Source organism: Papio anubis, chromosome 8, assembly GCF_008728515.1.
Source record: "Papio anubis isolate 15944 chromosome 8, Panubis1.0, whole genome shotgun sequence".
Lineage (NCBI taxonomy): Eukaryota > Metazoa > Chordata > Mammalia > Primates > Cercopithecidae > Papio > Papio anubis.
The window spans coordinates 41,258,658-41,271,749 of NC_044983.1; the positions used below are offsets into that span (position 1 = coordinate 41,258,658).

The 13,092-nt window shown below is 43.3% G+C and overlaps 1 protein-coding gene and 1 long non-coding RNA gene across 10 annotated transcripts in view; one reads left to right on the forward strand and one right to left on the reverse strand.

Annotated features, from left to right (window-relative positions):
• The first annotated feature begins 27 nt into the window (after nucleotides 1–27).
• LOC110743937 lies at nucleotides 28–12,126 on the forward strand. The gene is made up of 3 exons (XR_004185803.1): nucleotides 28–223; nucleotides 7,089–7,141; nucleotides 11,222–12,126. It is a non-coding gene; the product is annotated as an uncharacterized LOC110743937 (long non-coding RNA).
• The window catches only part of RNF170 (ring finger protein 170), a 46,024-nt gene continuing 42,768 nt past the window's right edge, over nucleotides 9,837–13,092 (reverse strand). For all 9 annotated transcript variants that reach the window (XM_017961985.2, XM_009212992.4, XM_017961986.3 and 6 more), the window contains one exon: nucleotides 9,837–12,993. In XM_017961985.2, coding sequence (XP_017817474.1) covers nucleotides 12,724–12,993 — 270 coding nt within the window. In that variant the 3' untranslated portion in view covers nucleotides 9,837–12,723. The remainder of the gene's footprint in view (nucleotides 12,994–13,092) is intronic.

Sequence of the window (13,092 nt, forward strand, 5' to 3'; positions counted from 1 at the left end):
CAGAGGTAACGATTCCTGGGAAGCTAACTATTGGCTGAGGCCAGGTGTTTCCGGGGGTGGCTTCAGAGTTGCGGAAGTGGGCGGAGCCCTGAACTTCCGGTAGGCAGGAAGGAACAGCTTGCGGGGGAGGAGGCGCGGCGGGAGGCTGGATTCCAGGGGCATCCTCCAGCCCGGGCTGTTCCCGTGGGTTAATTGATGCGGAGCTTTTCTGGGGCGGCTTACGGTAGGAAACAACTAGGGCCTCATGGAGAACAGGTGTAAAGCCGAGGTCGTTGTCTGATTGCGCCCATTTCTCTAAAAGGGCGGACACAGATGGTGTATGATTAATAAAATTGTGGAACCTTTTCCCAGAATGCTGATCTTTTTCCCATTACCTGTGTCTTCAGGCATCACAAGTCTCTGAGAGCCAACGTGACAGGTTTTTAGCAATGAAAAAAGACACTCACCAAATCATCTGAATTGCCAACGCAGAAGCATTATATATATGTATGCATATATACGTGTGTGTGTGTATATATATATGTAATTTTTTAAAAAAATAGAGGCAGGATCTCCCCACGTTGCCCAGGCCAGTCTAGAACTCGAGCTCAAGGGATCCACCTATCTCGACCTCCCAGTGGGTTGGGATTACGGGAGTTGAGCCACCAGGCCCTCCCTCCCCAGAAGCTTTTCTGAAGGGCTGTCCATTGCTGTGATTTCCATGTGCGGTGTTGCAAATAGGGAGCTGCTGCAGCAATTTTCACATCTGAGAGAGAATATGTCAGAGGGGTTCGAAATAGAGCGACTCTGTGTTGAGTGAGGGCTAGGAAAATGAGGCTGGGACTTGCTGGGCTGCATTCCCGGAAAGTTAGGTGTTCCTAGCCTCTAGATGTATACCATTAAGGCAACAGATTGATAATGTTTACTAAACAGACCCAGACTTCGAAGTGTCCAGATATCTCGATATTTTGAGAACAGAAGCATTCCTAATTTTGCTTTAAAGATAATAATGGACTGGGCACAGTGCCTCACGCCTGTAATCCGAGCACTTTGGAAGGCTGAGGCGGGTGGATCACTTGAGGTCAGGAGTTCAAGACTAGCCTGGCTAACATGGTGAAACCGTCTCTACTAAAAATACAAAAATTAACCGGGTGTGGTTGGCACATGCCTCGAATCTCAGCTACTCTGGAGGCTGAGGCAGGAGAATCGCTTGAATCTGGGAAGGCGGAGGTTGCAGTGAGCCGTGCTTGCACCACTGCACTCCAGCCTGGGCGACAGAGTAAGACTCTGTCTCATAAATAAATAAAGATATCGATTCTTACATAATATAGTAATTAATCCTTTATCACAAACCCTTGTAGCACAGCATATCTCCCCATGATCTTTTTTTATTCTATATATAAACTAAGTGTTGTACTTAGGGTGGATGCGTTCCTTCTCTTTCTTTCGGGAACACCCTACTCTGTCTGTGGAGTAGCTGTACTTTCACCACTTTACATTCTTAATAAACTTGCTTTTGCTGTGCACTGTGGACTCGCCCTGAATTCTGTCTTGCATGAGATCCAAGAACCTTGCCTTGGGGTCTGGATTGGGACCCCTTTCCTGTAACAGTTTTACTTCATTCCCTGCTCCTTTTCTTTATATAGATCTGAGCCAGGCAAACCTGGAGCGCAAAATGTTGAGTAATCCCTTGGCCCTTATTCTCTACCTTTCCTGCCCCTTTAAATGTTGGTGTTTCCCCAGGGTTCCATCTTCTGGCCTCCTGTAACTCCTAAACACCCTGCTCCTTAAACTGAACCAAATACCGTAATTCTCTCATGTTTTATTTCCTTTGTATATCCGTTCTGCCTTTGGGATTATCATCTGTGAATTATCTGTTCAACAGTTGCCTAAACCAGAAACCTTGGAGTCATCTTGGATTAGTTTTTGTCACCCATAAAATCCTTTGATGACCAGGTTAATTTTATAGACTAAATAAATAAATGCCTCTTAAATCCATCCCTCTGCATGTCTCCTCACTGTTCTTTTTTTCTTTTTCTTTTTCTTTTTGAGAGGGAGTGGCGCTCTGTCGCCCAGGCTGGAGTGCAATGGCACGATCTCAGTTCACTGTAACCTCTGCCTCCCGGGTTCAAGCAATTCTCCCGCCTCAGCCTCCTGAGTAGCTGGGATTACAGGCACCCGCCACCATGCCCGGCTAATTTTTGTATTTTTGTAGAGACGGGGTTTCACCATGTTGGCCAGGCTGGTCTCGAACTCCTGACCTCAGGTGATACGCCTGCCTCGGCCTCCCAAAGTGTTGGGATTAGAGGCGTGAGCCACCGTGCCCAACCCTCACTGTTCTTTAATTATTTTTATTATTATGTTTAATAGAGATGAGGTCTCACTGTGTTGCCCAGGCTGGTCTCAAACTCCTGGGTTTAAGCTATCGGTCAGCCAGGGCCTCCCAAAGTCCTGGGACTACAGGCATGAGCCACGGCGCCTTGCCTCCTCACTGTTCTTGACCAAGCTCTCATGGTCTTAACCTTGCAGCAACCTCTTAACTATCCTAGTCTCCAGTTTTACCTCTCTCCATTCTATCTTCCATAGAAGGGTTGTGCATGCCTGCCATGCCCCTGCTCGTATCTTTGCAAGGCTACCTGCTGTACTGAATAAAATCCAAACTTCTTATGGTGAGTTACAAAGCTCTTTAGGACCAGGTACTTCTCCTCTTCCACCATCATCTCCCTCCACTTGTCTTTACCTCTGTTCCAGCTTCATGTCTTAGAGGGCAGGCTCTTTTGTGGTTTCTTTAAATAGGCTGTTTTCTTGACTTGAAATGCCCATCCCTGACCTGTCCACCCTTAAGATGTGGCTTAATGGCTTGGCGCAGTGGTTCATGCCTGTAATCCCAGTACTTTGGGAGGCTGAGGCAGGTGGATCACGGGAGCCCAAGTGTTCAAGACCAGCCTGGGCAACACAGTGAGACCCTGTCTCTACAAAAAATACAAAAATTAGCCAGGCGTGTTGGCACACATCTGTAGTCCCAGATACTTGGGAGACTGAGTTGAGTGGATCCCTTGAACCCAGAAGGTTGAGGCTGCAGTAAGCTGTGGTCATGCCTTTGTACTCCAGCCTGAGCAACAGCAAACCAACAGTTACCACGAGCTGGGTGTCAGGGCTTAGGAAGCTGAGGCAGGGACTCAAGGCAGCCTGGACAGCATAGTGAGACCCTGTTTCTAAAAAAATTGTTTTTAATTAGTCGGGTATGGTGGTGCATGCCTATAGTTCCAGCTACTTGGGAGGCTGAGGCAAGGAGGATCCCTTGAGTCCAGGAGTCTGAAGCTGCAGTGAGCTATGATCATGACAGTGAGATCCCATCTCTAAATTTTATACACATACACACATAGATATGTATTGCTAAAAAAAAAAAAAAAAAAAAAGCTAATGATCCCCTGAGCCTTCAGCAAATGGTGATCTTTTTGCTGATGGAGAGTCTTGCTTTGATGTTGATGGCTGCTGACTGATCATGGTGGTGGTTGCTGAAGGTTGAGGTGGCTGTGGCAAGTTCTTAAAATGAGACAGCAATGCAGTTTGCTGCATCGATTGACTCTTCCTTTCATTAAGTATTTCTCTGTAGCAAGTAATGCTGTTTAATAGCATTTTGGTCACAGTAGAACTTCTTTAAGAATTGGAGTTAATCCTCTCAAACCCTGCCACTGCTTTATCAACTAGGTTTATGTAATATTCAAAATATTCTAAATCCCTTGTCATTTCAACAATGTTCACAGCATCTTTACCAGAAGTAGATTCCATCTTCAGAAACTACTTTATTTCCTCATTTATAAGAAGCAACTCCTCATCTGTTCAAGTTTTATCATGAAATTGCAGCAACTCAGTCACATCTTCAGGATCCAGTTTTAATTCTAGTTCTCTTGCTGTTTCTATCACATCTGCAGTGACTTCTTCCACCGAAGTCTTAAACAACTCAAAGCCATTCATGAGGGCTGGAATCAATTTCTTCCAAACTCCTGTTAATGTTGATATTTTTCCTCCCATGAATTATTGATGTTCTTCAGGGCATCTAGAATAATGAATCCTTTCCAGAAGGTTTTCAACTGACTTTGCCCAGATCCATCAGAGGAATCACTATCCATGGCAGCTATAGCCTTACAAAATGTATTTCTTAGGTAATAAAACTTGAAAGTCAAAATACTCCTTGATTTATGGGGCTGCAGAATGGATGTTGTGTTACAGGCATGAAAACAACATTCATCTCCTTGTACATCTCCATTAGAGCTCTTGGGTGACCAGGTGCATTGTCAATGAGCAGTATTATTTTGAAAGGAATCTGTTTTTCTGAGCAGTAGGTGTAACAGTGGACTTTAAATATTCAGTGAACCATGCTGTAAACAGATGTGCTGTCATCCAGGCTTTATTATTCCATTTGTTGAGCACAGGCAGAGTAGATTTACCATCGTTCTTAAGACCAATAGGATTTTCGAAATGGTAAATGAGCATTGGCTTCAATTTAAAGTCATCAGTTGCATCAGCCAGTTGCATCTGACTGACAAGGGAGTCAGCCAGTCCTGTGATGCTTTGAAGCCAAGCACTGAATTCTCCTTCCTGGCTACTAAAAGTCCTTGATGGCATCTTCTTCCAATAGAAGCCATTCTATCTACATTGAAAATCTGCTGTTAGTGTAGCCACCTTCATTAATTAGCTGAGCTGGATCTTCTGGAAAACTCGCTGCAGCTTCTCCATCAGCACTTGCTGCTTCACTTTGCACTTTTATGTTATGGAGATGGCTTCTTGCCTTAAACCTCCTGAACCGACCTCTGCTAGCTTCCAATTTTGTTCTGCAGTTTCCTCACCTCTCTCAGCCTTCGCAAAATTGAACAGAGTTTGGGGGGGGGGGTGGTTAGGGATTTGGTTTACGGGAAGACCATTTAAACTTTTTTCTTTTTGAGACCAAGTCTCGCTCTGTAGCCCAGACTGGAGTGCAGTGGCGTAATCTCTGCTCACTGCAACCCCCACCTCCCAGGTTAAAGCGATTCTCCTGCCTTAGCCACCCGTGTAGCTGGGATTATAAGTGCGCACCACCACACCCAGCTAATTTTTATATTTTCAATAGAGACTGGGTTTCACCATGTTGGCCAGGCTGGTCTCGAACTCCTGACCTCAAGTGATCCTTCCACTTTGGCTTCCCAAAGTATTGGGATTACAGGTGTGAACCATGGCACCCGGCCCATTTAAACTTTCTCCATATCAGCATTAAGGCTGCTTAGCTTTTTTATCATTCGTGTGTTCACTGGACTAGCACTTCTAATTTCCCTCAAGAATTTTTCCTTTACGCCAGGTGCGGTGGCTCACACCTGTAACCCCAGCACTTTGGGAAGCTGAGGTGGGCAGATCACAAGATCAGGAGACGGAGACCATCCTGGCTAACACAGTGAAACCCTGTCTCTACTAAAAATACAAAAAAAAAAAAAAAAAAAAAAACCAACCCAAAAATTAGCCGGGCATGATGGCGAGCTCCTGTAGTCCCAGCTACTCGGGAGGCTGAGGCAGGAGAATGGCATGAACCCAGGAGGTGGAGGTTGCAGTGAGCCAAGATAGTGCCACTGCACTCCAGCCTGGGCGACAGAGCGAGACTCTGTCTTAAAAAAAAAAAAAAAAATTTCCTTTACATTCACAACTTGGCTGTTTGGCACAAGAGGCCTGGCTTTCAGCATGTCATGGCTTTCAACATGCCTTCCTCACCACGCTTGATCATTTCTACCTTATGATTGAAAGTAAGAATCTTAGCGATGACTTAGTGGGCATTGGTAAGGTTATTAATTGGCCTAATTTCAATGTTGTTGTGTCTCAGGGAATAGGGAGGCCCAAGGAGAGTGAGTCTAGGGGATAGCCAGTCAGTGAGAGCACATACACCTTGTATCAATTAAGCTCACCATAAGTGGGTGCAGTTTGTAGCACTCCAAAACAAAGATCAGTAGTAACATCAAAGATCACTGATCACGGATCACTATAACAGCTATAATAATAATGAGAAAGTTTGCAATATTGCAAGAATTACCAAAATGTGACAAAGAGACATGACTTGAGTACGTGCTGCTGGAAAAATGGTGCCAACGTACTTGCTGGAAGCAGTGATGCCACAAACATTCAATTTGTAAAAAGTACAATATCTGCAAAAATCAATAAAGCAAAGTACAATAAAATGAAGTCTGCCGGTATCAAAATACCAGAATAGTAGTTTATTAGCATTACCATGGGTATTGAGGCCACTGGGCATATCTCTGAGGTCCTCTGTGCATGTGTCTGATAAATGTCAGAATGGAAAACATTGTGAACTGAAAAAGTGTATTTCAACTTATAGTTCCCTGAAATTGTTTTCTCATTAATTGATTCAACAAATAGTTACTGACTATGCTGCATGCATAATTCTGGGGGCTTGGGATACATTAGTGAAGGCGATTTCTACCCTCAGAGAGCTAATATTCTTGTGGGATTAGGGAGGCAGATAGCAAACATGTGACCACAGAGTATGTTAGCCGGTGAGAGGTGCTCTGTGGGCTGAGGGAGTTGCAGGTTGCCTTATGGTGGACAGGACAGGCCTAACAGAGGAAATGGCTATTGTGCAAAGATCTGGAGTTGGTGAGAGTTGACTGTAAGGATGCCCCGGGCGGGGGAGCCTGGCAGTCAGAGGGACTGCCCAGGGCAGAGCTCCTGAGGCTGGGCGTCCTTGGCCTGCTCAAAGGACAGCAAGGAGGACTGGGTGGCTGGAGCAGAGTGAGCTGTGGGGACAAATGTGAGATGAAGTTAGAGAGAAATGAGCGACCAAAGTCATGTGGGGCCTTGCAGGCTGGCGTGAGGACTTTACCTTTACTCTGTGAGAAAGGGAGAGCAGGCTTTCCAGCAGTCACACCTGAGATGATCATTGGGCTGCGTTGCATGTAGGTAGCCAGGCACTTGGGGCCTGGGAGACTGCCCGGAAGGTCGCTGTGATCCTTTAGGTGAGAAATGAGGGTGGCTTAGACCTGGGCGGCAGCCACGACGGAGTAAGAAGTGATCTTTCCTTGTCTTCTGCCCTTTCCTGTCTTTCCCTTGCTTTATTTATTAATCTTTAGGTGTTGAGCACTACTGTGGTGGCAGGCGTGACGGTACATCTGCGAATATCCAGGTGGGCAAAACTAACATTGTCATAACATTTTCATAGAACTTGTATTCTAGTGAGAGGCAGACAGACAATTAAAATGTCAATACAATGATGCTGTGCTGAGATGTCTGAATGCCTCAGAGTGCCCCGGGGTAAGGGGAGGGGAGGGTCACTGCCGCCTTTGTTGGAGTGATTGGATAGTCTGGGTGAGGAGGGAACATTTAACCTGAGAACCAAAGGATGGAAACACAGTCTAGTAATGTGAAGAATAAAAGTGGCGAGGCTGAAGGGAGCATTCAGTCATGGGGTATATGCTGAGGCCCTGACCTGCGTCTGACTGTACAGGCAGGAGAGTTCTGTGTGTCCAGGCACACAACAGCCTCTTAATGGGTCTGCTTACTTGCACGGCTGCTCTCCTCTGATGAACCCTACACACGGTAGTCAGATGACCTTTTAAAAATGTTTGTTAGATCATGTCTTCCCACTGCACTTAAATCCAAATCAACAGTCTTCCTGCTTCTTCAGCCTCACTTCATGTTCCCCTCCCAGCTCCCTGGGCTCTACCACCGCAGACCCCACTGGGCTCCTGGACACACAGAACTCTCCTTGGACCGTGGTGGTGGCAGAGGGTATAGAGTGATGGGAATCGACATGTCAATGGTAGAAATGCCAGGGCTTGTTGATAGATGGTTATAAGAGTAAGAGAGGAGGCCGGGTGCAGTGGCTCAGCCTGTAATCTTAGCAATTTGGGAGGCCGGGACTGGCGGATTACCGGAGGTCAGGAGTTCAAGACCAGCCTGGCCAACATGGTGAAACCCCGTCTCTACTAAAAATACAAAAATTAGTTGTGTGTGGTGGTGGGTACCTGTAGTCCCTGCTACTCAGGAGACTGAGGCAGGAGAATTGCTTGAGCCCAAGAGGCAGAGGTTGCAGTGAGCCGAGATTGTGCCATTGCATTCCAGCCTGGGTGACAGAGTGAGATTCTGTCTCAAAAAAAAAAAAAAAAAAAAAAAAAGAGAAAATGAGAGAGTGATTCAGATATTAACACAGACTTAAGCTTGCATTTCTGGCTTTAGCGTTTTGTTCTGAGATGGGATCTCCTGTCGCCCAGGCTGGACTGCAGTGGTGCAAGCCACAAGGCTCATGCAGCCTTCACTTCTGGGCCCAAGTGATCCTCCCATTTCAGCCTCTGGAGTAGCTAGGACCACAGGCATGCACCACCACATCTGGCTAATTTTATTTGTAGAGACGGGGTCTCACTATGTTGCCCAGGCTGGTCTCAAACTCCTGGACTCAAGTGATCCTCCTGCCTTGGCCTCCCAAAGTGCTGAGATGATAGGTGTGAGCCACCATGCTGGCCTGGCTTGAGCTAATGGATGGATGGTGGTTCCTTTTACTGAGATGCAAACGGCCTTTAATAAAAAGGGAACTATTTCCATCAGCAAAGAAAGGCCTTGGCGGGGGAGAAGTGATTTAGGAAAACTAGGTTGTCACCTGGGAGGTACAGGAATGTCAGAAGAGAATGAACGTATAAGACTTATAGTTCAGAGAAGCTGGGGGCACAAGCCACTCAAACAGCACCCAAGGATCGCCTGCCAGCAGGGTGCCCTGTTGGTGTCTGTGATCATTAATCCATCTAGAATGAAACTGGTCAGTGTAGCGTCCCTCAGCCAAGTTCTCTTCCTTGTTCCCTTTTCTTGTTTCCTGTCTTCCAGTGATCCAGAACTTGGAAATGAAATATATACTTTTATTACCTGTTGAATATAATCCTTATATTTCTTTATTTCAAAATGGTAAACTTATCATTGGTATGGTGAATTACATATAATTTATTTATTCATTTTTTTTTTTTATTTATTTTTGAGACGGAGTCTCACTCTGTCACCCAGGCTGGAGTCCAATGGCGTGATCACAGCTCACTGCAACCTCTGCCTTCCAGGTTCAAGTGATTCTCTCATCTCAGCCTCCCAAGTAGTTGGGACTACAGGCACATGCCACCACACCCGGCTAATGTTTGTATTTTAGTAGAGACGGGGTTTCACTATGTTGGCCAGGCTGGTCTCAAACTCCCGACCTTGTGATCCTCCCACCTTGGCCTCCCAAAGTGCTGGGATTACAGGTGTGAGCCACTGCGCCCAGCCAAATTACATACAATTTAAAACAAAATTTGTTGCATTGAACTGAATGTTGAATTTTTCTTTGTAAAATATCCCTGTGACTAAATTTTCACTGTGGTCTGCAAATTAATTTATTTGCTTAATAGAAAAATAATTTTCAGCGTTGGGCATGGTGGTTCACACCTGTAATCCCAGCACTTTGGAGGGCTGAGCCCAGGAGTTTGAGATCAGCCTGGGAAACACAGTCAGACCATGTATCTACAAACTTTTTTTTTTCAATTAGCCAGGTAGGGTGGCACACACTTATAGTCCCAGCTACTTGGGATGCTGAGACAGGAGGATCACTGAGCCCAGGAATTCGAGGCTGCAGTGAGCTATGATTGTGCCACTGCACTCCAGCCTGGGCAACACAGTGAGGTCCTGTCTCTGACCAAACAAACAAACAAACAAACAAAATAAAAAACCTAACAAAATTAATTAGAAATGTGATGAGATATTGGATGTCCATTAGTGATAACGAAAGCCATTGCATCCATTATACTGAATGCTCTTTCAGGAGTTCTGAAAGCAAACAAATGTTAAAGAAACAGAAAAATAACATCTTTAAAATTTTTTATATATGTTGCTTTTATTCAAAAGAATAAAATGCTTGACAAACTCTTTAATCACAAGGTTTGAACCAAACCACCAGTCTTCTACAACAACTCTGTGAGGTAGGTATCTGCATAGCCACAAGGGATCCACACAGTCCTTTCTTCCCTTGTACCTCTCAAACACTGAGAATTGTAGTAGTTGAAACCACTGTTCTAGTGGGCAGTTAGAACAGTTGTTTTCCCCATCTTATTCCCCACAGAGCTGCCCAAGTTATTGTCTGCTCCTGGGGTTGGACCATCTGTTTTATGACAGTTATGATACTGTTGTTTAAAAAAAAATCCAGATTGTTACTTTGATTTATATGATCTAACTCTGAATCACAGAAGTATTACTATAATGTTCAAAACACTGATTGACTCTACTTGCTTTAAAAACTCTCAGATCCCTTCTGCATTTATGATCAGAGATCGGTAAAGATGACAATAAGCAGGCCTAAAGTTCTGAGATGTTAGCACGTATCCTTTTCACAATTTAGTAAGCTTTAAGATCATTTAGTATTTTTTTTACGTTACAAAATTTGGTACAGTACACCTCTTTCAGGAAAGTCTTAGTAGTAACTCCAAATATTATAATTATTGTAACCAGAATTGTGACACTTGGAGCAGAACGCATGCACACAAATAAAATGCTGTCAAAAAATGACATCACCATTCCCCCACACCAAATGTATAACTGGTAGGAAATGCATTTTCAGTCTGGTACGTGGCAGTGTGACAAACTCCTACTCATTTGCTTTTCAAGTTGGTGACAGCAAGCATTTTCTGTGATGTATACTACCCTTTTACCTATTTGATTTGGAAGTGTAGAAATCGGATTCATGCAATCTTCAGGTGTCATCTCCACAGACCTTTCCTCTTAGGAGTGCCTAAGCTGTCTTACTCTGATGGAGGTATAATGTAGCATGAAAGACTTCCAAAGAACCAGTTTCTTTCTTGCCGTTCCTCTTAACAACTTCCACGTCTATCTAAACATTCTATGCAGGAGTCCTACTAAAAGATTTTGGTTTAATGTCACTTTGATCAGTTATTTGTTGTATGACTTCATTCAAAAACACTTTCATCAATAGCATAGGGATTTTATCTATGAAAGGGAAGTTGGTGCCCAGCGTTCCTCACAAAATTGTCCAAAGGATAAAATGAAAAGTATGTGAGTAACTGCTTTAATTATAATGTGCTATGTTTAAGCATTGTTGTCTTTCTCTATGACAAGCAACAGCTCTGTCCTAGGTCCAAATTAGAAAAACACATACTGATATTTAATTCAGACTCTCATTAATTGGTAGCTGATCTGATTAACTAGACAGAATGTGACAGATTTTCTTCTTATCTCCCAGTCTGCATATAGTGAAGCTCACTAATAAATTAATGGATGATATTAATAGCAGTGATCTCAGATGACAATGCTAACACTGACTCCTGGGCATCCCGTCACATCCTGCTGTTATACATTCAGTAATGACCAACACCAGCCAAAGTGAGTAAGATCTCCCAATACCATGTGGTATTGAGTCTTCTCAGATATATTCACTTGTTTGGCTCAAGACATGAATCTGAGCTGTGTGCTGCCTTCCTGAGACAATACTATAAAAATTTCTGACAACAGAAAACTAACCAAGTTTGTCCAATCTGTTGCTATAGCTAACCAGTAATTTCTTTTGTCAAATGTAGATACTGTACCCAGTACCTTCCTATGGGCTTGATGCTCAAAGACACGAAGATCCCATCCACCTTCCTCAGAAATACATCAGGCTACTCTGTTTGCAGCATCGCCCAGGTTCCTAAAACAATCTTCCCTTTACAAATTACTTTTATATCTACTATGAAAGGATGAGCTCGTTTAAATGTCTAACTGTGAACATCAAGTGTGCTGACTGGAGATAAATGTTTTTCATCTTTTTTTTTTTTAAGATGGAGTCTCACCCTGTTGCCCAAGCTGGAGTGCAGTGCTGCAATCTCGGCTCACTGCAAGTTCCGCCTCCCAGGTTCACGCCATTCTTCTGCCTCAGCCTCCTGAGTAGCTGGGACTACAGGCGCCGGCCACCACGCCCTGCTAATTTTTTGTGTTTTTAGTAGAGACGGGGTTTCACTGTGTTAGCCAGGATGGTCTCAATCTCCTGACCTCATGATCCACCTGCCTCGGCCTCCCAAACTGCTGGGATTACAGGTGTGAAACACCCCACCTGGCCATGTTTTTCATCTTAATTCTTCTATTGATTAAAATATGTTCTGTAAACTAAAATATGATATTGAAGTATGAAGTTCAAGTTTCTTCTTTCAGTTTCAGCTGATAACAAATAATTATACCAGAATGAAAAAGCAGAACTGCTCCAAATGCACAAAACTTAGCTAGCACTAAAAGAAATACTGAATTTTCCCCAATAGTATATAATATTTTATTGTAACAAAAATATTTAGATGAGTTTCACAGCTATATATTATCATATAGGTACCCACTGAGAAGGATAAGGTGGATAAACTGACATTTAACAATATTTTACTATACATCCAATTAATCTAAGTAATTCTGGGGAAAAGAAAAATATATAAAAGCATCCCTTTTTATGTAATTCCTTATTTTTTCCAGACAACATAGAATCAAGATACAATTGTAGATCATTATAATTCTAAACTTAGTATTAGAACTTGCAACATGTGAAAATTCCAGTTATATATTCCTAGGCATTTGTCAAATGATAATCAAATGTTTGTCTTATAGTGGTTTTATATTTGTGAGATAATACTCCATTACTTCATTGCTTTATACTGCCATGGGTCCTTCTGTTTGATGTTCTACGTTAGCTCAGATATCCTAGTAAACTCAGTTTTTTTTTTTTTTTCATCTGGTTAGCCTTTGGGTTATCACTTCTCGATACATAATAGAGATGTAGATAAGCAATAAAAAGATGACAAAGAAATCATCTAGAAAGCCTAGGATTCCAAACAAGGCTTCAGGTACAAAATCTAGTGGAGATATAAGATAGAAAAAAGCTCCCATTAAACAAAGTATTATTCTGATGCGAAACATCCAGAAAAGGCCCCCGACTGAAAACATTTCCCTGAATGCATGCCTCAGTAAAGTGGGTAGATCCATAATTCTCTCCATAATCTGGTAGAAGGAAAAACAAATATGATTTAGCATCTAATGTGTCAGGTTTCAAAATAATGTAATTTTCTTACTATGTGTAAACATTGTTAAGATTAGTTA